We start from the raw sequence: 24143 nt of genomic DNA, 5'->3' as shown, positions 1-24143 counted from the left end.
ATAACTACAGTGTGGAAGTCACAGAGTCAGGGTGTTGTGAAGGGGGAAAGCGAACACGGGTTCAGGATTGTCTGTCACAGTCGTTCAGGTGTACGTTTTGGCTCAAGAAGTACTGCAGTTGCCAGTTGCTGAATTCTGGGAAGGTGCTAAGGCATGGACAGAGGAAGATAACTTCTGCGTGCCCGCTTTTATACTGGTTTTAAGTACTCACTGCTGGCCACAGAACAGGAAAAAATAATGGTCTGCATGGGCCTTTTATCTGATCTAATATAACACTTCTCAAGTATCACAAAGAACAAGTGTCAAATACTGCAATAAAATAAAAAAATCAACAGTGGATTAGAATGTTCACAGAGAAGGTTTTTTCAGCAAGTACAGACTTTTTTGCCTTTTCTGTATGTGTAATGTCTGAATTAATTCAAGCCACCTTGATGTGAGAGAAGATAAAATGACGGGGATTTTAATACAGCGAGTAGATTTTTAAATGGTAGTGGACTGCCCCAAAAAATGCTCTGGCTGGTCTATTAATGGGACGGAGGGATACAGAAAATTAACCACATAACTGGCTATAAACTCACCATAAACTGCCATATATTTTTAGTTCCTGTGGGGAAGTGCCACAAAGTTTGAGGGATGGAAGAATTGGGGTTTCTGACCCCTTTTTCTCTCTAATCTTCCACCTACTCCAATAGAGGACTGCAAAATTTAGGGCTTACGACTAAGGACAGAGGCTCATGAGATTGGCTTAAAGGCAGTGAGATTTAATAACCAGAATATTAAAACCTGAGGTTTTTTTCTTCATGGTCTCTAAGGTTTTAGAATACACTTAAGTTGTTTTCTTAAGCTTTTCTCCCCAGCCAGGAAGGACATGGACTGACTTTGCTTTTTCTAATGAAACTCATTGATTCTGAAATAATCACTTGATATTAGGAGCTGTGCCATTAAAAAAAAAAAAAAAAAAAAGGAAGTAAAATTAGAGGATTGAGGAACTCTAATAATACAAATATGAAAGGGCTTTTAAAATTCTTCAAACGTTATTATGCCCTCAACACTTTGCTGATTTTTTAAAGTGCATAATTTCATTTGAGTCACTTCCCCTATAAATTACACACTTAAAAACCTGCTGATGTTGCCTCCAATACTTAGAAAAACATCCCATTTTAGACTTTTTTTCCAACCCCACTATATCTCAGTTTTACTTCGATAGATACTTTCAGGCATATGTTTTTTTAACCTCAGGAGCAGCACAGATGAACTCAGTTACAACTAGCTGTCACGTACAATGCAGAGCCATCTTAAGTCTTCAGTCCTTCTAGTTGTTTTTCAACAGAAAGTTTATTTTCTGCGATTTTGATTAACTTTGGATTTGGTATTACTAATTTTAAGCCAAGTTCATTAGGGAGCAGTGGCATTTCATATACTGCGGCATCTTATCCAAAATGCCTATACCTTTAATTAGAAATATTAAAGCCAAAAATATTCAGGCTTGGGTTTGTTAAGTTAAGCAGCAACATCTATATAAAGCAAAACAAAAGCAACCCGGTTTGACAAAATTAGAGTGCCTGCTGATCCACAGAGTGACAGATTTTAACAACACATTTGAAAACCAAGGCAATTTTGTGTAGGTTCCTTTTGAGGTGCCTGACCTCAGTGACTGACATTTGAAATTTTTGCCCAAATAATCAAAATTCACAGTGCCTTGTGCAGCCCACAGCTTATAAAACCCTCCTCCACCTTACAGATGCTGAAACCAAATGGGAAGAAGCAGCTCCCTCCCTCCGTGTAGCCGTGTTGAACTGGAGCACGCACATAAAACAATCCTTTCGCCCACCCTGAAAGAGGCAGACCAATTTATATAGAGGTCCCAAAGGCTTTTGTAAGCCACTGGGATTTTCTTCTGTGGACTTCAGCAGACTTTGGAAGAAATCTATGGTAACAAAGAATAGCAGCAGCAGCCAGGGACCTCACTACCTCTATTTTGGGCACAGTATAAAATGAGCCCAGAAATAGATTTGTCAACATCAACCAGCAAAAGAGAACCAAATCCAGTACTTGATCGAGCTGCTCAAGCCCCCTCATGACTTTAATAGTGATGTTTCTCCCTGAGTTTTGCTTGGCCTTCATTTTTGCAATGAAGAAGTTCCTCCATTAGAAAAAAAGCTACTTCTAATTTCTCTTCCACCCCTAGTCCATCCATCCATCCATCCATCCATCCATCCATCCATCCATCCATCCATCCATCCATCCATCCATCCATCCATCCATCCATCCATCCATCCGGGTACCACAAAGAACTGTTGATTTCATGACATGGATGATGTGCAGCAGGAATTCATGCGATCTCATCGGTATTGGTGAACTACCAAACAATAGAGGTTCTGTATTCATGTAAACACCCCACAGACAAAACCGGGGAAAACTCAGAGAAGTATAAATGTGTTTATATCCAGAACAGTCTCCACAAAGAATACTTTGTACAGTTTTATTATTGTTGTTTTTCCCCAGAAGCATCAGCAGTTCCTTAGGCATGTAATTTATAAAAGGCTAAAATCTAAATTATGCATCAAAGAGGGAGAGATGCAACTTCAGGGTGATAATGCTTTTCAAAAATAACTTCAAATGCATAGTTCAGAGCAGCAGCCTATAGCTGGAAACGAGTGCCCGGTCAGCAAAGGCAGCAGAGGAGCAAAAATTTCACTCTTCTCCAAATTAAAAAAACCCAGGTTGGGATCTTTATTTTTAAATCTGGCAGCAGGGCTGTATCCTGGAATCCTGAATGTATTTGAAGGACTTAACAGAAGGGGTGATCCTTCAGAAACAGAGTATACCAGCTGGACAAGCGGGTCTTGCGTGCAGGGCAGACAGGTAGGTTTGCAGTACTGACCTCTTCCCTCGTATGTGACTGGATATCCAAAAGGGCATTGCAAATCAACAATGCAGGAACTATCTGGAATTATATTTCAAACCAAGAAGAGTCCCTTCTGTTTAACAGACACACCACTGTGAAACAGACATTCATACAAATATGAGTTGTAAAGCCACCGCTTTGAAATCTCAGAGAGCGCTGCAGGAGTACGATCCCTTTTAGTCCTCCTTGAGCTCTCCTACCCCAGTCTACAGCAGGGATATAACTTCCTACTAAACTTCACTGAAACCTAGAGATGGGTGATCTTTTACTAATAATTTCTGTCAGGCTTCTTACAAGGGGTATTTAGTTGCGGATAAAGAAACTGTGAGTCATACATAAAAGCTGCTTGCATGCCTTAAGGTAAAAGAACTTCCCCCTCAGCTCTTTTGATAGCCTAGAGACCATGCTATGAATAGTTTGTTTCTCACAACTGATTTTTTTTTTTTTCTGTCTGTATGTACTAATTGGAAAGAGTTGTACTGTTATTTTTGTGACGATACTGCTGAAAGATCCCGAGATACCGTCACACCGATGTCACGCATTACAGGAGTTCACGGCGCTGAGGGGAATTTGTGATCTAAATATACAGGAGAGAAGGATAGAGCGCACCAAGAAGAGACAGAGAACAGGCACAGAAAAATAGAGCGCAGGAGCACTTGCACATAACCGTACATGTCAGTAGGTGATGTCCATGTCTGGACTAGTCATCTCACTCTTTTTCCAGGCAATGGGGAGAAACAGGCACTTACAGAGCATGAGTCATCTGACCTATTTTAAATGCCTACCCTCACCAAAAGTAAACATGCCCTACAAGTGCCTCCATTGACTGTAAAGAGAAGTCCAGACGCGGGCATCTACAATATGAGTAACTACATTTAAAAGAAAGGATGCCACCACCGCAAGATTAATTCACTTCACTGAAACTACCCACAAAGGGAGCAATTGGTGCCACCACTGCTCTTTAATGGAGCGAATCCCCCTCAGCCTTTCCTCGAGGCAAAAGTCCGTCCTTGCACCACTGCCATATCACGAGGCTTTTTAACTGTCCACATTTACTGCCAGAAAGGAACAGATTCAACCTAAAATTCGACTAGGCAAAGGAAAGGTGGAGAAATCTAGGCATAAAATGTTGAAGAACCACCAGAATGGCATGATACAGATTCTCCTTACGTGTTGTCTTACTGTTTCCCACTAACAGCTGGCACTCAAAATATAAGCCAGATTCTGCTCCCAGCGACCCAGATGGAGTCACTCCAGATTTGCTGTGAATCCAGCACAGTTTCTGGGGATTCCTGCCAGGATAACTGAGAAGAGCACATCCTCTCCAGCTCCCTTCACGCTGCACTGCAAGAGTAAAAGTGTGAAACACTTGTTTGGGAGGTGACAAAGCCCTGTGCTCTCTTGGTAGACCAAAAAAAAAAAGACATTTTGGAGGGGGGAGCACTAGAAACAAAACAGTAGCAATAGGGAAAGCAAAAGCTCTGAGCTAGTACACCTCCTCTTACTCCCCTTCCCACAAAGCTACGGGAGAGATGTCTTTCGACATGCAAATTTTTATCTCTCAGGCTTCAGTTTCTCGTCAGGGCTGTGTTGCAAACGAAGGCCTTGGCTATCACAGTGAGGAAATTTTTATCCTTCACCAATATCAGGGCTCCAGTTAGGTGTCAGGACCAGGGCTGGAGCTGGTAACAGATTTTTCCCTTCCTCTTTTAATGCAGTTTCCTATTTTCCTCTTGCAACTAGGTTTACTGCTCCCAGGGAACACAGTCACATTGAAATACTACCAGAATATGCGATTGTAATGTAAGGAGACACAACAATAATCACTGATTAAAAAGGAAGAATGAAAGGAGTAAGAGCTGGTGGCAGGATTGCTAAATGCTGATCAGTGCTGTAAGACAACCTTTGATTTTTTTAATTAATTATACATTCCCTCATACTTTGTACTGCTGTTGATTTAATTGGACTCCTTATTTTTAGACAAGTACAGCAAGAGGAAGATAGGGTACAGCTTTCAGAAGCTCAGCTCTAGCCTAATTCTGCCTCATTCAATACCACTGGGAACAAAATTAGGCTAATGCTGAGCTCTTCTGAAAAACCTCACGGTCTTGATGCAGTTTAGCGCACTGCATGTTTATCTGTCTTGCAGGATGGAGTAATTTCTATGCAGATCAGTCTGTCCACACACGAAACCATGCAGAACTGGGCTTAGCATCCACAAACATCCCAAAACCTTAATGCAGGAAAGAGTAAGTGTTGGGCAGCAGCAAATAGTACCGAGGTCTGTCTCCTACCAATAGAATTTGCCATGATATTCACTTCAGCCTCACTCCATGCGATTTATTTGCACCCTGAGTAGACACGTGTCTGCCAACGTGCTTTGCGGAGATAGAGCATTAAGTGCTAAACTGCAAAAGGGGCGAACAGGAATGCACCGAGAAAGGTCTTTTTTTCAGCTGCAGCCTGAAATCATGTATTGCCACAGTTGAAAGGGACACGGGGAGAGCAAGAAGATAGCTGCGTGCACACAGTAATTCATATTTCATGGAACCTCCTTATCTGTGCTTCCCAAGCATGTTTTGAGAAATGGTGGAGAGCCGTAGGAGCAGTGAGAGTCTAGTAAAAGCAGGTCTGTTCAGAGAACGGGGAAGGACTGAGGAAAGGTTACATTATCTCACGTGCCTTCGGGCACGTGAAATGGTAGCCGCCAGCACTGGGAGCACGGGAGCCTGCAGATCTGCAGCTGGGAGGCCGTTTACCCTGCAATATTCGTTGACTTTCTCTAAGCCTCAGCTCCTGTAGCTGTGGGATCCCCCAGACGCGTATGTCTTGTTGAAACACAAATTCTGCTCTTTCAGCTTTCCCAGGATAGTAATTTCTGCAAAACTTTCCCAATATCTGCAACTGTGGCAGTATAAAAGTGCTTGTGTTGGTGAAGTTTGTGCACCTTCAGATCTGAACTCCTGTACAGTCCTGATCTTGCTCGGACTTTCACTGTCTGCACAAAAGCCCTGCCTACCCTGATGAATCTACAGCAGAAAAATGTGCAGAGTGTGTCGCAGCTGCCTTTGAACCTTCACTGCCTTTGGACAACCAGCTCCAGGAATGCCAGAACTGACAAAGCCTCACTTTGTGCACGTGTCGTTCTGATGGTTGATGCTTTTCTTATGACTGCAGCGTTTCTTAGGGCTCACTTCTGTGAGGATTCTCTGATGTCTAGTAACAAGTCAGCTCACCTCTGAATATTTTCCAGCTGGTGCACTCCTGAGGTGGCTTACAGCTATCCAAGAAACTATTTTTACAGAAGCTGCAAGACATGAAATATCCCTGATAGCTCTATGTCTCTGTCACGCTGGGTTTAAACTGAGTAGGTTCAGAAGTTACTGTAGGATGTTGGAGAGGCCTGCAGACACACACGGATGCAGCACAGTCCTATATGCCTCAGCCCCTTTGAGAACCAGGCTAAAGAAGGGCCTCACTAGAGAGGAAAGCTTGAAATGTGTTCCCAGGATAACCTCAAATTTCAAAACCTAATAAAAATGCAAGAAGAAATCACAATGTCTTCCTTTTCAATATTTTTGAGAAGTGGATTCCATTTTTTTAACTCCTTCAACTTAAAATTTTGGGTTTTCTCTTTTTGCCTTAATCTGAGGATCTCTCAGCCTGTCTCCTGACGTGGTGATGGCAAGCCTGCAGCTGACTTGGGCTGCAGACCGTAGGGCAGCGGCTCAAATGGGCAGTGACACCCTGAATGCGTTTGCATTCAGAAGGCAATGCTGGGCAAGGATAAAAGCAGGGCTGCAGCTTTCTCTTCTGTGAAACCCACTGGAATGAGTTTGTCTCCTGGAATAACGGGATTCTGGAGTCCAGAAGGGCTCACCCACCTCTTACGGCACACTTACATGCACAATTTACCATACATGCTTTGCTATTAGCCTCTGAAATTTACTGCAAAGAATTATTCTGAACTGATATCTAGTATTCTCCTTTCTTGCCTACTTTTCACAAAGCAGCTCTTAAGCATTTACCAAGAAAGAAGCTCATGTCAGTCTATGTCCTCTACCATAATCACAGGAGCCTGCGTAACAAAGTACTCTTTAAAAACCAAGGGAACTTTATAACTGATCCTTATCCACACTAAGCACCTGTCATTCATTTAATTTATAGCTGTTTCTTATTTCATCTCCCAAGAGCCCACTCTGACAGGGCAGAGAGAGGGGGTCTTGCTGTAAGCACACCTATTATTTTGCAGTACTGATGCTGCAAGGTGCTCGACCTGAGTACCGCTGCTGACGTGCCGCACTTGCTAATGCTGCTGTTAGTGACGGCTGTCTGGCTAGCAAAGGCTTAAGTGGATCAGTGACATACAGCACAGGACAGGCTGCCTCGTCAGAGTGACGGAAAGAAAGGCTGCAATATTATTACCATTCCTTCTGCATTTAAGAAAAAAAATGCACTTCTTAGTATGCTTTCAAGATATCAGACACACATGCAAAACAGATAAGACGGGGATCAGTTGTAAAAGATTTGCATCGTGAATAATTTTAGAAATACACCCCCACATCAGTACTTATACTCCAGTGCGGGGGAGAGCTACGCTATGGAAATGAGGTGATGGTAGTGTGTGTGTGTCTGTCTGTCTAACAATACCTGCCTGAAAAGACCAATCTGGATAACAAGGTCTTCAAGGCAAGCATCCAAGACTCGGCCTCCTACACAACCCTGGCAATAGGATGAAGTGTGCTTCCACATGGGAGATGTTTCTCGTAAAGTGCTAAGGCGAGGTGCTAGGTGCCTTTGGTGACTGGCAAAGGAAAAATCATGCGAAAAAAAACACTTTATAACACATCTCATCTGAGAATCCTTATGGCCAAACCTCTTAAATAAAGGAAAGTCCCAAATCTCCCGCCATTTAGGTACCCAAGCAATCACAAAACATCAGTAGTCATATCAGCCAAGCATATGAATAGAGGAGGCAGAGGCCAGGCCAAGTTATGTCTCTGATCCTCATACACATGCACAATGAGGTTTTCTCAGGCAAAAGGAGTAAGGACTATCTTCTTCCTTATTCCCAGTCCATTGCTCCCAGTACCTGATTTCTTAGGTGTCAGAAATTAAAATTATAATGCTGAGAGAAGGGGAAGGAGGGAGACGTAACTAGACTGTGGGACCCGCTTCACATCGGTTCTTGATGTGCAAAACACAGAATGGGGGTTGATCACCTCTGTGGTCAGCGGTGTAAAGTTTGCAGGGTTTCAGCAGTGCTTAGCCCCTGGGAATTCCCATCCCTCGTGGCTGGATGAAACAGCGCTGAGCACTTTTTAAGACCTAATGCTGCTCACATTTACTGAGATGGCTCATAGGAGACTGAAATGATTGGGGGAGGGACCCGCTGAGCTGATGTTTTATGATCCATACTGAGGTTGTGCCCTACTGAGGTTTCTGAGCCCTATTGTGCCAGGCACTGGAGAGTGCTAGAGCTGCAGAGAGCATTTTATGCCATTAAACAGACACCTTGGAGCACAGAAAGGTGAAGTTACTCCTCCACAAACATAAGAACTGAGCGGTAGAGCAACCAGTGCATCACGATACCCGCTAGATTTGGGAGCCCTTAATTGAAGGCTGTGAAGCAGGTCAAGGAGAATCCCATGGTGAGGGGACAGAGCGGGACCGTGCGGGTGCTGTGCTGTGCTGAAGGTTTGGTCAGGTATGCTGCTTTGGGGTTTTTGGGAGGGGGTGGGCGTGCTAAGTACAGTCCTGCTCCAGCAAACACACATCCATTTGTTGCTAGCATCAAATCCCCAGGATTCCAGTGAACTGAAAAAAGTTACTTTTATCATGGCAAGCACTTGCTTTAAAATCCTTAGAAATTCTGCTGGAAGAAAGAACAGGCCCGAAGCCTTAATTTGCAGTAACCTTTCAGCACATGCTTTGCAGAAGAGCAGTTGGCATGTGCATATGCCTCGCTGAAGTCTATAAGTGCGTGCTTGAAGTTAAATATACGCATAAGCACTCGCTGGTATAAGGATAATTACTAAATGCAGGTCTCATTAAGGTCTTCCTATTTTCTTTTTTTTTGTAATTCACTGATTTGTTCTGCAAGAATATGATCAGATACAGGAATAAAGACTGCACATTTAGAACTGATGGGCCATAAGAAAATCAGAAAAGTATGCAGGGAAATATTCCCAGTCTGTGGCAAAGTGTTCTCATCACATTCTCAGATCCTTCTTTATCTCATTGTTTCTCAGTTTATCACAATTCTTAATTTCCTGTTCCCTTTTAGACTTCAAATATATATATTTTTAATGTGGCTCTTTTAACCCTTCCATAGTTAGTATTTAAACCTTTCAGAGACTCTTGGCTAGACCTTAGGTACAAATTCCAGATAATTAACCAGACCCTACAAGGACATTTTTAATGCGTAATCTGGCATTAGAGTTTAAAGTCTGGCCAAGAATTTATGACTTCTCATTGTTACTAGTGTTATAACAACAAAATAATTGTACTGTGCATTTTTACAGCTTCTGCCACTTGAGGCTGGTAAAGGACAGATATTAATGCAGTAATACTTCATTTCAGTTTGGATATCTCACCTTAATGAGAGTACAGGACTCTCAAAAACATCCACATTTACCTAAATTTTCTCCTCCTGCAATGTGTAGTAGAAGAGGCAAGCCAAAGCTGAGCTAACTTCAAGACCTCCACCAAAGTTTTTTGTTACAGCTTCATTTGACTGGAGTTTTCCTGATGCCCTAGTCTGTGGGATTACTTTAGAGAGTACACCACAACTAACGAAGACTTTTGTCAGCTGAGGACTACAGAGCAATCCGAAAGAGACCAAATACAGTTACCCAAACTGAAATTCAGACCAGAGCTTGCTAACTAACTTTTTCTCTCCCCCCCCCCCCCCCCAATGGAAACTCTGACATTAGCTTTTACTGGTTTAACCACACACTTCAAAATCTCCAAGGCAAGAGAGTGAGACCTCTGTGCGATTTCTCACCCCAAGATGGAGCTTCTAGTACCATGGCGCTCCCAACCCCAACACTGTTCGGGGGGGTGATTTAGCCTTAAGTCAGTGGCAAGTGTGCCTCGTCATCTGCTGCATTAACCCTCCATTCCCACATCTCCTACAGCACTCTGGGGTTCTTGCCCAGGTCTTCCATACGAATCTTGACATAACTTGGTCCTAGCTAGATGGCAAGGGACAGTAAGCGAGGAATCATTATTTGAAATATTTGCATTATGGAAAACAGCAAGGCTTAAAAAATTTCCTGAACAGAGCTGTCTAGAGCAGGAGACTATTTTGAGTATCCCTCTTTGCCTTTAACCCAACTATCTCAGCACTCCACCCTTCTTCCTTCCACCTTCCTTAAGTTCTTAGACTTCCTTCTTGTTGCTTTGCGTGAGTCTATTTTAGGTGTGAGATAGTGGTTGGCTTCTTGCTAGGCATTTGCTTCCCATTTTCTGTCTCTGGAGTTTGCCTTTTCAGCAAAGTTGTGAGTCCGTTAGTACATACAACATGTAACATTCCTCACGATAAACAGACATTGCCCATAAAGAAGAGAAATTAGCTACTTGTTAGAAAATAAGGTGTCAGAATGAACACAGCTAGGCTCTTCCAAATGCAGGAAATAATGCAAAAACTGACTAGTGCAAAGAATACCAAACTAAGCTTGCCAAGTCCAGCTGTCAGGAGACGTGGGTGTCTTAACTCTTCCATCTGTGGCAAACAGATATTCACACTAACCACAAAATATCATTGCTTTGATATTAACCATGGCCTTTGTTCTTGGTAGAAAGTTGTTCTCTCCCCTGCACTGACCAACTTCAATATTAAATTCCAGATAGGCCCATGAAGCATTACTGTGGAGCCCACAGTGGGATTTAGCTGTGAGATATTCCCTTCACGCTACTAGATGGAAAGGGACTGAAACAGGGAATGGATTTGGCTATGCAGGCCCCAACCTGATGCTTCACCGCCTTTGAACAAAACTTCGGGGTACTTGTTGTTTGCCTGTAAGGGGACGTTAGAGTCCAAATCTCATTGCTGTCAAGTCAGAGCAAGTTCAGACAAACAATCAAACTCTCTCTCTGAGGATGTGCATGATACAAAGACCTGGACTCTAACCTAGAAGGAAGTTAGCATCGCAAGTTTCATCACAAGATCCAAACCGAGTAGCTCAATGCTTTGTTTTCAGTGTTTAGCTATACCATGTTGACGTTGGTCTATGTTATCTCTACCCGCTTCCTCTCTGTCAGGCTGGGAAAACTTCCCCTTAGCTCTGGGGTTACTTTGTCTCTGGAGAACAGGTCAACTCTCCACTGGCAGTCAAGAGGACCTAAAACCACAGGGTTCCTACTAATAGGAGCAGCACATCAAAACCTCCTCACATCGCACTGAAAATTTGTCCCAGAAAATGAAGGCCTTGGTGGCTTGCAGGACTCAAGTTCCTGGTACAGCCCAGTGTCACTGACTTCACAGAACAGCAGCTTTCTGGCAAATTGTGCAACTGCACCGCCCCCAAACTTCCTGTTTTGAAACCCCAAGAAGCTGGAAAATGTTAACACTAATGTTAGCACTTTAAAGTGCTAGTCGTGGCTTTTTCTTTTTCTTCTTCTTCCTAAAGATCTACATGATATGAAAAAAATTCTACATACAAAGAAGTAAAGTGGGGCTGCCTTAAGGAACCGGGGGCAGAAAAGCAAGCGCGTGTCTCTCCAGGGAACCCCAAGCCAGGCACAGCAGAGCATCCATAGCAAAACCATCCCCTTTTCCATGACCTGTGTGACAATAGGTAGCTCGCTGTCTCTCCACCTCCCATCTCGCCCTCTCTGAATTAGGGTGGATGGGGCGTGCCCCATTGCTGTGGCTATTGGTAAGCTTTTCGGCAGCAGGTCCTGGTGCTTCCAGCTGAGCTGTGCCGGGCACTGTGGACACCTGCTCAAACGGCGGTCGCCAAAGGCGAGTGGCGCCAGTTGGAGTAAGAGGCAAAGTGACAGATGGAGAGGAAGGTGGTCATGAAGTGGCAGCAAGGCAACTGCAACTCACGTGCCGAGCAGCGCTCACCAGGCACCACGTGCCACGAGCAGCCACCTGGCCCGGCTTCCCGCTCTGGCCAAACCGTGCGGCAGATCCACACTCTGCCTAAAACCCACCCGTGATGGGAAAAAGAGGCCCTAGCGATAAGAGGGCCTTGATACAGAAAACAGAGATACGGCAAATCCCTGTTCCAACCCGGCTCATTGCTGTATGGGAAGAAGAGCAATTAGAAAGAAGAAAGCATCGTGCTTGTCTTGAACGCTGCGAGGGAACGTACTTATTTCCAATCAGCATGACAACTGCTTCCTTTCCTGGCTATCACTGAAACTCCAGATGGTACATTTGAGCGTACTTAAACCTCTAACTTGGCTCCTTGCAAAGACATTGTCTTCCTGGTTAGCTAAAAATGTATTAATAGTATTGGGATGAAAGCTCCTGCTCTCCTGCACTGCGCTATTTGAATAATGAAATCTTGGTCATTCTGCGGCATTCTGGCTAGTATTAAAGTTAGGCATTTAAAGAGGATGAGCCTCTGCTGAGTATGCGCCAATTATAAACACCTTCTATTTTAATTTATTTGTATTATCTGTATTTGGCTTTTTTGCTAATATTCAGAATTCTGCAAACCCTGTAACAGCAGCAGTTATCACCCGTCTTCCCTAACCCTGTCACCCTTTTCCAGCAATTGCTCTGCATCGAAGTTTTGAGCCCCTCTGAATCAGCCAGCTGAGGTGCTGCCAACTGTTATGGTTTTATTAGGGAATTGTGAGACATCACTTTCTGAAATCTCCAGATTCAAGACTCCTGTTATTTTCAGAGACTGCTGCTCTTTGTTTGAGTGGCAGTACCTTGCTAGATTCGCACACAGGGAGAAAAACTTAAGGAAGTGAACTAGGAAATCCAAACAAAAAAACTAAACAGAAAAACAATATCATGATCGTAAGCAAAACTAATGACAGGTTTTCGCACCTGAAGCTGAAGGGGAGAATGAAAGGACAGACAAATCTTGATGGTGTGCAACCACTTCAAATCAGCCAAAACACATGCGCCACGTTCCTCCTCTGTCACGTGGGGACCTGGTGGAGCGGCTGGCAACTGCGAGCTCAGGGCTTTCACATCTAATCCCATGCCTCATGAAAAGCTGCACTGTTATTGTTCTAAAGAAATTAATATCCTGTTTCCTTTTTAAACTGTGTATCTCTTTAAAAATGTTAAATGGCTGCTGCATTCCTGCCTTTATCCCGGACAATTTTTATGAGTCTGTACTTCCCTCTTCTTCTGCTTAACAAGCTGGCTAAGCAGAGGATTAGGGGAATGACTTAGTGCACATGTGCTGAAGAAGGGGGGGAAAAATCCGCCTTCAAAATCTTACATAACTTAAAGAAAAATAAACACATAAAACAGAGACACACGCCCAGGCCCTCACTCTTTGCACTTAAAAATAATCATCATTATGTGGCCAGACTGCAGTTTGCCAGCTGGACCGTCCCCTGAAAAAAATGAACATTTTAAATTACGGAAAGTAGAAATACGTTGCAGCATGTTTCCCAAACTTATTTCTGACAGCATTGCCCATTTCCCTCTCTTTCCTATTACCAGAGCTTGGTATTCAATAGCTGGGAGTAAGCAGCCAGCCACCTCTTGGGAAGGAGGAGGAAGGGAACTACCGAGCCCTATCATGCTGTCAGGCACCTTCTATAAATATTTATGTGACCTACAGGATATAGCACAGTTTGAAATCTTGCAGCTCCATAGCCACTGTGCAGTCAGGCAGTTCCCCGTCCTCCTCTGAAAGTTCCTGTATTTCAGGCAAGACCTGGGTCTTCACATCGCGGGGATCTGCTTACGGCATTCGCTGACCTAAACTGGGGGTGTTGTACCGAACAGCGTGTTCCTGAGGGGATCTGGGCGTATAGCAATGAACTCGCATTTTGCGGAGGATGTGGCTGCAATTAGAGTCACTCAGTAAACGTGAGGAGGACTTTATGTCCTCCATCATGTGCGGAAGGCAACAGAAGGATAAGCTAAGGTAATGCTTGAAGGATTGAGCGAGAGCTCAGTGAAGGGAAGAAAAAAGTAATTCTTCTGCCATGCACTTATGTTAGAGTCATTCCTGTCTTGCAAAGACACCCAGTTTTGGGGGGTATCATTCTTAACAAACTGCAGAAAAGGAACCTACCCACCCCCTACCCTGAACAGGAACTTGATCCCTAGTGATATCTTCCTGTCCCATTCCTATTTATAGCAGTAAGGTCACCCAAATAAGAACAGAAACAATATCATATGATTTTTGGTGACCAACTGAACTCTGCATATTCAGAATTCAGAGGAACACATTTGAATAACCGACCCCAAAAACCATTTGGAAAGAACACTTCGCTGTGGCCATTTTTTGCGTGAAGAACAACTAAGCAATTTGTGAGACACGCAGTCAGTTATTTGGAATTTGGGCATCTTTGCCTACATCAAATAATCAAGTCATTAGATAAACAGAAATTTTGTCTGCAAAACTGTTCTTCAACAGGCAATTGTTTATTGACAGTCTAACATAGACACGTTTCCACTATTGTACTGTTAATGGTATAAACGATGAAAACTGCAAAAATTAAGGAATCTGTAAAGGTCTCTTGATGGGAAATTTGTAAACACACACACACAAAAAGCTGGGAATTTTACTGTTTGCAAAGACTTTATAACTGCTTCCCTATACGTATTGCTGTACAGCAGGGCTGGAATGCAGACCCTCCGGCACCATGACTGAGCTTGACATGTAAGCTAAGGGGGAATTAACTATTAGGCTTCTGACCTGTACCTGGCCCGACAGGCGTGCGCCAAACAGCAACTACAGCCACATTGAGAAAAGGGCTATTTTTTGTCATTTCCTGGAGCCAGCCAGCGTTTTGTTTTCTATTCTTTTACCATAAACCAACATAGACTGAAAAAAAGTCATGCTTTAAATAGATACATATACCTATTTGAATATATGTTTACATAAACACATATTTTATACACACACACGCAAAAATAAATGTGCTTATTTTATAATCCTAACCAAAATGTTCTATTTGACAGCATTCTTCTTTCAAACTCATTTAGCGTAAATTACGATCCCTAATTCCTATCTTATCATGTCAGGCAGTCCTTCGAACTGAACCTAATCATGAGGAGAGCCAAGTACTTTCATAATGCACCATGCGCAGTTTCCAAAATTTTTTATTTACACAGCTAAATATTTTATGGGCCAAAGATTCAGGGCTACTTGACATTATGAATTCGTCCCTCCAAGGGGTTTTGTTTATGGATAAGAAGTTTGTCTAGGCTTGAGGCACATACTGAAATGGAAGATTTAGTCATTCCCTTTCTTTTACAGGCTGCCTCCATCCTTCCATTGCTCATTCACAAATCCCTTGGTGCCACTGTAGGCAGGCAGCTCGTAGGTGGATCTGAGGTAGAGGCTGCTGCTAGCGTTTTCTCCTGCCTCTGCGAGCAGTAGCATGCAGCAGAGCAAGCTCTCTCTTACAAACAGAGGTCAGCTCTGCTGACGGCAGAATCTCTGCTTATTAGAGCAAAGGGAGAGCCAGTGGAAACGGGGAAATTCAGTCTTAATCAGTAGCCAGAGGGGCCAACTTTATATGAATTAGACGTTGCTTCTGGAGAGCAAACAGGCTCTCTGGACCCAAGGGTTCAAAACAGCTGCGTGACTCAGCCTTGGTGAGAGGAGGTTGCCTGCAGCGGCCTCTGCGCTGTACGTGCCTGCAGGGCCAGCACCAAGGGTGGGAGCGTCTCAGCCCCTGCAGCCCGGCCGCGATGGAGGCTGGGGACCCTGCGCGGCCACGGTGCACAAACACAGTCATCTTCCCCACCCCAGCACAGCACCTTGCCTGTCAGCCGATCTCTGCTGCGGGCATCAGCACCCCAAAGTTTGCATATCTTTTAGTGATAAAACATAATGCAGACAAAGAACAGACAAAGAACTAACTCAAAATAGTTCATCCCTGTCCCTTGCTTTTGCACTATTTGCATGAACTTTCCCGCCTGGCATTTCGTTGCCCCGTGCACTACGGCACCACTGGCAGCCAGACATACCCTCCTTTTTTAAACTGGACTAGAACAAGAAAGCTGAGCGCTTACAGAGGAAGGATTTCTGTGTGATGCTTCTGAGACTGAAGGTTCTCTTTATGGTTAATGCATCATTCCCCGTTACGGCCATTTCCTCTGAAGTAAATGGGAATTTGCCATTATACTTAATGTTTATTGATATATATTTCCTAGCTGAATTGACATTCCCCTGTTGCCTTCTTTTTTCTACCCTGAAATTGCAGGAAGCCAAAAATCCTTGAAGAGTAATGAATTAAGTTCTGTAGCGTGCAGAACTGTGTGCTCTCCCATTCCGTGCGCTGGGGTTAAAATAGGCACCGTTTACACATTAATACATATTCCAGAGCAGCAACACCGGTTCTGCTTTAATGTTTCAGGCTAAGGGGTCAACTGTTTAGCTAGGATGCTTCCTAGCAATATTTTGATACGGTTTAATCAGTGATTGAGTAGAGGAAGACTTTCCTTGTGACTTGACATTGAAGAGTGTCACCGGGAGGGCTTTGAGTTTGAAGAATCAAAAAAATCTGATTCTCTGTGGTGGCTAAAATACCTGCAGTGCTTTTGGAAGACACTGCTATTAAGATCTTCTTTCCCCTTCCCTAAATCCTCCATCTCCAGACGTGCAGTTGGACATAGCATTTCCCTTGTTCTTTGTTCAAAATTGCTATTACATGTTGCTGTGCATTGTTAAATGATTTTCCCATGCTTTGTCTCAGAGGCAGCAGAAGTTAAGAGATGGAGGAATTGGGTGGCTCGAGGGACACCCAATTTGCTGCACAAAGCTTATCACCTCCTATCTGAATGGAGCTGCAATTTTTGCATGACCAGAAATGGTTACTGTGTGATGCCGGTTTGGTAGATTCTGAAAAATAAAATCTTTTCTGGCTTTTTTTTCTTTTCTGATGCATCTGTGTCACAAAACCACTTCTTACCACTAGGTACAATACTACAGCCAACACTTGCTAACCAGTGTGAATAAATGTGAACACCTAAGCCATAGCTAGTTACCTAATTACATGACCCGATTTTCTCAGGAGCAGAATATGTCTTCCAGCCCCCACTGCACTCAGCGGTTGTGAAAACCAGGCCACTTTTATAAGTGGCCAAACATAGCTGTGACTACTTTTGGGTACTCAACTTGTAAAAAGTTGATTTTGACAGGGCCTGGGAGCTGGAGCACCCGAAGGATGGGTCCTGTCCAGGTTCTGGCTGGTGGCTAGGGAGGAGGGTGTTTGGGAGGGACGCAGTGCATGCCCTGGTTTGTGACTAACCAGAGGCTATCAGTCATCATCACCATTCCCAGCATCAAATTAAAAAAAAAAAAGAAAAGAAAAGGAAAAAAAAAAAAAAAAGAGTCTCTCAGCTTCAGGTCCCATGATAAAAATATACCTTGGCTTTTGTTTGCCTTATGCAGTATTTCCTCCTTGCACTGAAAATTAAATTGAAAAGGGAGTTTATTGTCCTCATGGAAGAGATAGGCACCTTTTGAAATCACGCATGAACAAAAGCATGTGGGGCCCAGCCTAATGTTTTCTAATGCCCTTTGGGGTCTCAGGAGCACAAAGGCAACGGAGAAGGAGCTGCAGTCAATTCCAGCAGAGCTCTATTGTGCGATTTGTTCCAAGGAAACATCAATTCATTAAGCGAACAAGTCAACAAGGGTGGGTGGCAGAACCGTCTGTCCTGCTAGATTGTGCATGACTCCTTCAGAGATCTGCTCTGGGGTCTGGAGAGAGTAAATAACGAGTGAGAGCCAGCTTGTCTGCCTTCACTTTGCAAGAGGAGAAACTGCTCACTTCAAAGCCAGAGCTTTACTGGGAGGGCGTTTGTAATTCACTGCATGGGATTCAGTGCAGACAGACACACTTCAGTGGCAAGATCTATGGTTAGGAGAGTCAAATATTAGTTGTGTTTTAAAGAGCATAAACAACAAGAGGGGAGGTGAACCGAGCAAAGGCATCATACAGGAATGTTGCCTTTGTACAGAAAACCAAGAGAGTGAAGATCCATGGCCACCATCTGAGGCAGCTGGGCATTGCTCTGCTCAAGGAGCAGCCTCCCTGAAAAGTTCCCAGCCTGTGCAAGGGGAGAGGGCTTTGCTCTTTGGTCTTGTCTGAACTACTTTTCAAAGCAAAGCAGTGGCTGTTTTGCATAGTGCATCTGAGCCAGACCAGGAAAATGTCAGCAAGATAGAACAGACCGAACTATGATGTTGACCGCACAAGATACATCCTTCCAGAAGGCAGGTGCTTGGACTAGCACTCTGCTGATCTCAAATGAATGCTGGCAGATAAGGGCAGCAAAATGCTTCATGAGGAAGTATTTTCATAATCACACATTTGCAACACAGCCCTTTTCTGCAGCATTATCTTTCTGCCTTCCTCTTACTCTCAAAATGAACAAAAATATGTATATTCAAGGGGTGGGGAAGCCAAGGGCAGAGCTGAAACACAGCTGAGTCAACAACACATGTCTACGGGCTGGTGGGTAAGACTGCATATTCCTGCATGGTTATCAGAGCGCTTTCAAAAGTCATCACTGCAGGCAGAAAGGGCAACAGAAGCGCAGTAAACATCCTACACAGCCCTATGGGCAGAAACAAGAAATGCTGGAGGGTCCCAGCTGCCCTAATCCTAGAGCTACGGGTTGGACCCTGGGTCATGATGCTTCTCCCTCACTTGGACCCGCTTCCTGTAACCAACCAGCAGCATCTTCTCACAGCAGATAACACAGGGTGTATAGTTCATTGATCTTGTCCCTTTGGTCAGACACATCGCCTCTAGCTTAAAGATGTCAGCAAGTCTTTTGCATTATTATCAAGCTGTTACATACCATATTTAGTAAGATTAGGTTACGGCTTGAGGCCAGCTGGTGTAAACTAGAAGTTTTCCTGTCCTCAGTCAAATTTTCTGTCACTAACAGCAGGCAGCTCTGAGACACGGCGTATAACCCACAGACCAAAAGGGAGGCAGCTGCGTCAGCCAAATTAACAACTGGAGAATACAACTGGCTGTCACCTTCGTCAGCCCCCGGGCTGTACCCCTGCTTGCACGCCACACACCGAGCGGGGCTTTACCTTTGGTGGGAGCTGCGCTGGTGCCTGGATGCATTACGTGTTGTCTAACGCTGGGGAAGACACCTCTGTCTACCAGCCTAGTGCAGTGGGCCCGTAGGATGGAGAGCCTTTTCTGGCACTGCCCATCTGCAGGATCCCTGTCCCTTCCCTGGTGGCAGGGGACAGCTGCCTGGAGATCCCACTCTTGCCTTCTGTGAGGGCTTCTTGCTCTTCAGACCTTCCTCCACACCATTTTGCATGAGCATGTGCTGGTTAATTAGATGAAACCAGCATCCCATTCATTTTTGCCTCTGTCCTACCACACCTGTAGCACTTGTTTGAGAGCAATACTGCCATTTTTCCCTTAAGTAGGAAGCTCTGAAATCACCTATTGATGGTGAATTTGCCTCCTGAGACCTGAGGGCCTGACTTCTGCCCCACAACCCTAACGTTTCTATCCTTTTCTGCCTCTTTCATTCATAATTTTTCCTAAATATTTATGCCATTTGGATTCTGGGTGAATTCCTCATTCTGGCAGTCTCTAGCATTACAAAGCTGAGCTGATCCACAGCTGCATTTCAATGCTGATGTCAAGCATTTGGAAAACACTGTTACACATCTACCAGCACTGTGCTGGTTTCTTCTGCAACTGGAAAACTTGCTGAATAGACGACTTGGGTCTTCCTAGCTGGAGTGAAAAGTGATTTATTATTATTTCCTGAAGGGAAATAAGCAAAAGAGCATGTTCAACGTAGCAAGGACTGAAGGGAGCTAGCAAATTTTGGCAGGTTATTGTAACCTGGAAAAAGCTCTGGTTTGTGCCCCCTGGTGGCAGTTGAATTTTTCTTGTCCTCGGTGCTATTGCAATAACTGCGCTTCCAGACCCAAATCTTTTGATTTTTGTGCTGAGCAAATGACTAGCAAAGAGGCCATTTAATGCCAACAGCTGGTGCTTCACTATTCAGAAAAACATCAGGCCAAGCAGGGAAAACCCAGAGGTCCACGTCTTATACTTTGAACAGGCTGCATGATTTTGCCCCTCAAACAGAGTATGGCGATTTGACAGGCGGCACATCTGAAAGACAGCCCCAGGTCTGAGGGAATCAGTCTGGGAAGCATATCCCACAGGTTTCTAAACACATGGTTACAGCCCTTCCCCAGCAAGGACCCCAGGCTCAAGCAACAGATGCGACTATAGCCATGTATTCCAGCATCACTGAAATATTCTTTTTGTTTTGTTCTCTCTTCAGACAAAAAGCACTGGCATCAACAGGCGGAAGAAGCGTTCAAGCAGCATGCGACTGGTTGGTATGAAGTAATAAATGTTAAAAAGTAGTAAAAGGAAGTAGTGGATTTAATGTTTAAGGTTTTAGCCATTAGAATGTGGAATGTTTAAACAGGGGCCTTATCTGAAAAGCACTTGCCAAATTAGTGAGACATTATTTAAGTGCTGTAAATAAGCAATCCAGAAACAAGCCTTGTTTGAGAGAGTTTGTGATCTCGAGTAATAGGAAAAAAAGGTGAGAGAAAGGAACCGCTAGTCTCTCCACCCTAGCATCTAAACGGAAAACTGAGAGCTGCCTTTTCAAAGATGTTGAGCAATTTCTAGTGCTCTCCTCCCTGTGTTTTGTACACCTCAAGTCAGAGAGGCAGAAGCAGTGACCCAGGTTAGATCTTCAGAGCCTCAGTCTGAAACTCAAAACCAATTTTCTGTATTACTTAGTAGTGGTAATGGGCTGCAAGTGAGACAGCACGCGCCTCTGCCTGACCTGCCAGGGCTGATTTTTCCCATAAAGGGAGAACAAAAGGGAGTGAGGACAGGAAGCTAATCTCGCAGGAAAAAAAAAAAATGTCTTTACCTGTCAATCTAACATTTCTTTCTCCCTCTCAGGCTGTTCTCCCATGTGGGTGACCCATTCCTCGATGACACCCTGCCTCGGGAGTACGTCCTCTACCTGCGCCCCACCGGCCCCCTGGCTCAGAAGCTGTCTGAGTTCTGGCAGCAATCAAAGCAGATCTGTGGGAAGAACAAAGCTCACAACATTTTCCCACATATCACCCTTTGCCAGTTCTTTATGGTAAACCAGAGCTCCTCTTTCCATTGCCTTTATGCATGCATTCATGAGCAGCCCTTGCCAGGTCCAGACTGGAGACATTACACGCTTCATTCAGTCGCTGCAGAAGGGTTTGTGCTAGGGAGTTCGGGGGGGTTGTTACCAGAACCGCCTGACGCCTGGGCTTGTTGAGGAGGTAATTGGTGTTTTTAAGTGGTTTTTTTAGGGGGAAGAGCAGCAGCAGAAGATTAAATTTTCATATCTCAAGTGATCATTAACATGAGAATAGATGGGGGGTGTGTGGGGTGAGGTTATGAAGGTTACTTGGGGATAGCTGATCCTGCTTTGAGGCCAAGGGAGGGGCAAGTGATTTCTAAACATACCTTCTTCTATGACCCTGTGCTTCTCTCACTGCGTAACAGCAAAGGTAGACCATTCACGCCCACCCACGCAAGCCTTTCCTTTCTCTGCCGAGTGCACTGGAGAGCTAAGCACAGGCGTAAGGAATGATTCTCCGCCTGAGAAATGCTTGTGCCGTTTCCTTTGGCAGTGCGAGGACAGCAAGGTCGATGCTCTCACTGAAGCTCTGCAGGCCACCGTGATGCGGTGGAAATGCAAATTCCCTGCCCCTCTGCCTTTGGAGCTCTACACGTCCTCAAACTTCATTGGGCTTTTTGTCAAGGAAGAAAGTGCTGAGGTGCTCAAGAAGTTTGCTGCAGACTTCGCTGCAGAGGCTGCTTCTAAAGCAGGTGAGTGACTATGCTGGCAGCTACCAAGAACCCACAGCTTGCTCAAGGCTTGTGCATTTTCAGAAACCAAAGTTTTGATGGTATGAAGAAAATTAAGCTCATTAAACCAATGCCTGATTTTTAAAAGTGGCTTGAAGACTAAGAGCCCAAGAGGAACACCCCATCAGGTGCTATGGGTTTCAGTGCTTTTTCAGTTGAAAGATCACCTCACACTTAGTCTCAAGTGTTATCTCTTGAAAGGGAAGTTGACATTTTGGTGGTTCCTTAACCTTTCAAATAACCGCTCTGTCTGCAAGGCTGAGCATTTCCTGCTCCGCACGCTACCTCAAGCCACTGTCACAAAACTTTCTTCAGCCATGTAGGGGCTCTTTTTGGTTTTTTTCTGCATTTCTGAGATGCAGAGAGGGCTATGTGACAAGTCCTCAAGCACCCTGGCAACCTAGGAGGGAACCTTTTCAAATAGCCCTAGCTCAGTGCTGACATGGCTGGCTCCGTTGCCTGGTCCTCTACTGCTTCTGGATGGGGAAACCCATCAGCAGCCAGGAGTGGGGAGACAGCCAGAGCATCCCGTACTCTGACAGTCTCTGCTACTGAACAGGCTCTCTGGGTGTCCTCTGATTACCTCCAAACTTGGAAGTCAGAACAGCATTGGAGCACTATAATAGCTCCCTGACTAATCCTCCCACCCTCTGTCGCCGTAGTGCTCAGCCTGGCAACAAAACCGGTTTAGTCCTTCATTACCACAGGCTTATCCTGGAGGTTAAGTGCATCAAGACATGGCAACTTCTGAGTCCCTGGGCTGTTTCCATGCTAGGCAGGCACACCGTAACACCAAGCAGAACGCCTAGAAGTGCCTGTCCCTGGTTCAGAGGAAGAGATACAGATGTGTTGTAGGTTCATCACACCTCTGAATTGCATTGCTTTCACCTGACGGTGACCTAGAACTTGTCTTCCCTTTAGAAGAGGGCGGAAATGGCTGTTACCTTTACAAATGCACATTTTGGAAGGCAGCAACAAGCAGAGACTTTAGGCGAGTCCAAAGACTGCTGCAGCCACGTCAGAATCGTACACATGTTCCCCTGCATAGCGTAGACGTACCCTCCAAACCAACACAGTCAGAACAGCAGATCTTACCCCAAAAACACTGACCCAGAAGAAGGAAGCACCAATGGCTCCCAGCAAGCTTCTACCCCTGCGACTGCTCCAATTTAGACAAGCTGGTTCTTTCTTAGGGGAAGCTGATTGCTGCATTGCAGTCCACAGCTCGGTCAGGTTATCACATTAAAGTCTCTGGGGCTTTTTCAGAGATCCAGAGCATATTTTTTCTTGCTGATCAAAAAAAAAAAAAAAAAAAAAGAAGATGGATGAGCTTGCAAAGCTACCGTGGGCTGGCACTTGGAGCCAAGTCTCTCAATAGCTGCAATTCTGACTAAATAATCAGTCAAATTTAATTGCAATTTTTGGTTGAATAAGCAAGAATAAATTACATGCAAACAATGTATCCTATGATTTCCACATCTAATGGAAGAGTCCCAGTATTTCACGTACTTTCACCTTTCTGCTGCCTGGAATCTTTTCCTAATAAAGGTTCTTTTTCTGCAGGATCATTTTGAATCATTATCATATCAACGTCTGTTTCCACTATTTTGCAATACCTCACCTTCAGTGGGCAAACTGGTAATCCAGCTAATGTCCAGGGAAAAGATTTAATCCACTCACATGAACCTGTAAATTCCATGGATTTGTAATTTCTACTGTAAGAGAGCAAACAGAGGAGGGAAAGTAAAAATTATTACTTTTAACTTCCTTATTTTGGAGACATCCTCATCTGCTAATGAAAGAAAGGACACCCCTTTCCTGGAAAAGTATCTTTTTTTGGCAGAAAACCCAGTGGCTTCAAAATTACAATAATTATTATCACGCCATCCAGAAGCCCATTGTTTTCTGAATGCAAATGAGTTTTGGCAGTCTGGCAAGGATGCCTTGTCTACCACCCTGGTGTAACTCAGGACTGGATCAGGCCACAAATCTCTAATAATTTGATCCAAGGTGCAACATACATAGGGAACTCACGTTTGACTTCCCCAAAACCTTTTCAGAAACTGCCCTACAATTTGTTCCGCTTGAGCTTTCTTTAAAAGTTTGGCTCCCAGCTCCTGTTCAGTGGCGATAGACACTTTTACAGCTTCAAAAAGCTGCTGATCTTGGCAGTCACTTGTTGCTAACTGACATC

The 24143-nt window shown here is 44.3% G+C and overlaps 1 protein-coding gene across 1 annotated transcript in view; it reads left to right on the top strand.

Annotated features, from left to right (window-relative positions):
- The window catches only part of UBASH3B (ubiquitin associated and SH3 domain containing B), a 75698-nt gene that overhangs the window by 28353 nt on the left and 23202 nt on the right, over nt 1-24143 (top strand). The window contains exons 2-4 of the mRNA XM_064470732.1: nt 20358-20411; nt 20999-21185; nt 21712-21910. Coding sequence (XP_064326802.1) covers nt 20358-20411; nt 20999-21185; nt 21712-21910 — 440 coding nt within the window. The remainder of the gene's footprint in view (nt 1-20357; nt 20412-20998; nt 21186-21711; nt 21911-24143) is intronic.

The sequence above is a fragment of the Phalacrocorax carbo genome, chromosome 21 (genome assembly GCF_963921805.1).
Source record: "Phalacrocorax carbo chromosome 21, bPhaCar2.1, whole genome shotgun sequence".
Taxonomy (NCBI): Eukaryota; Metazoa; Chordata; class Aves; order Suliformes; family Phalacrocoracidae; genus Phalacrocorax; species Phalacrocorax carbo.
This window is presented reverse-complemented; position numbering and strand designations above follow the sequence as displayed.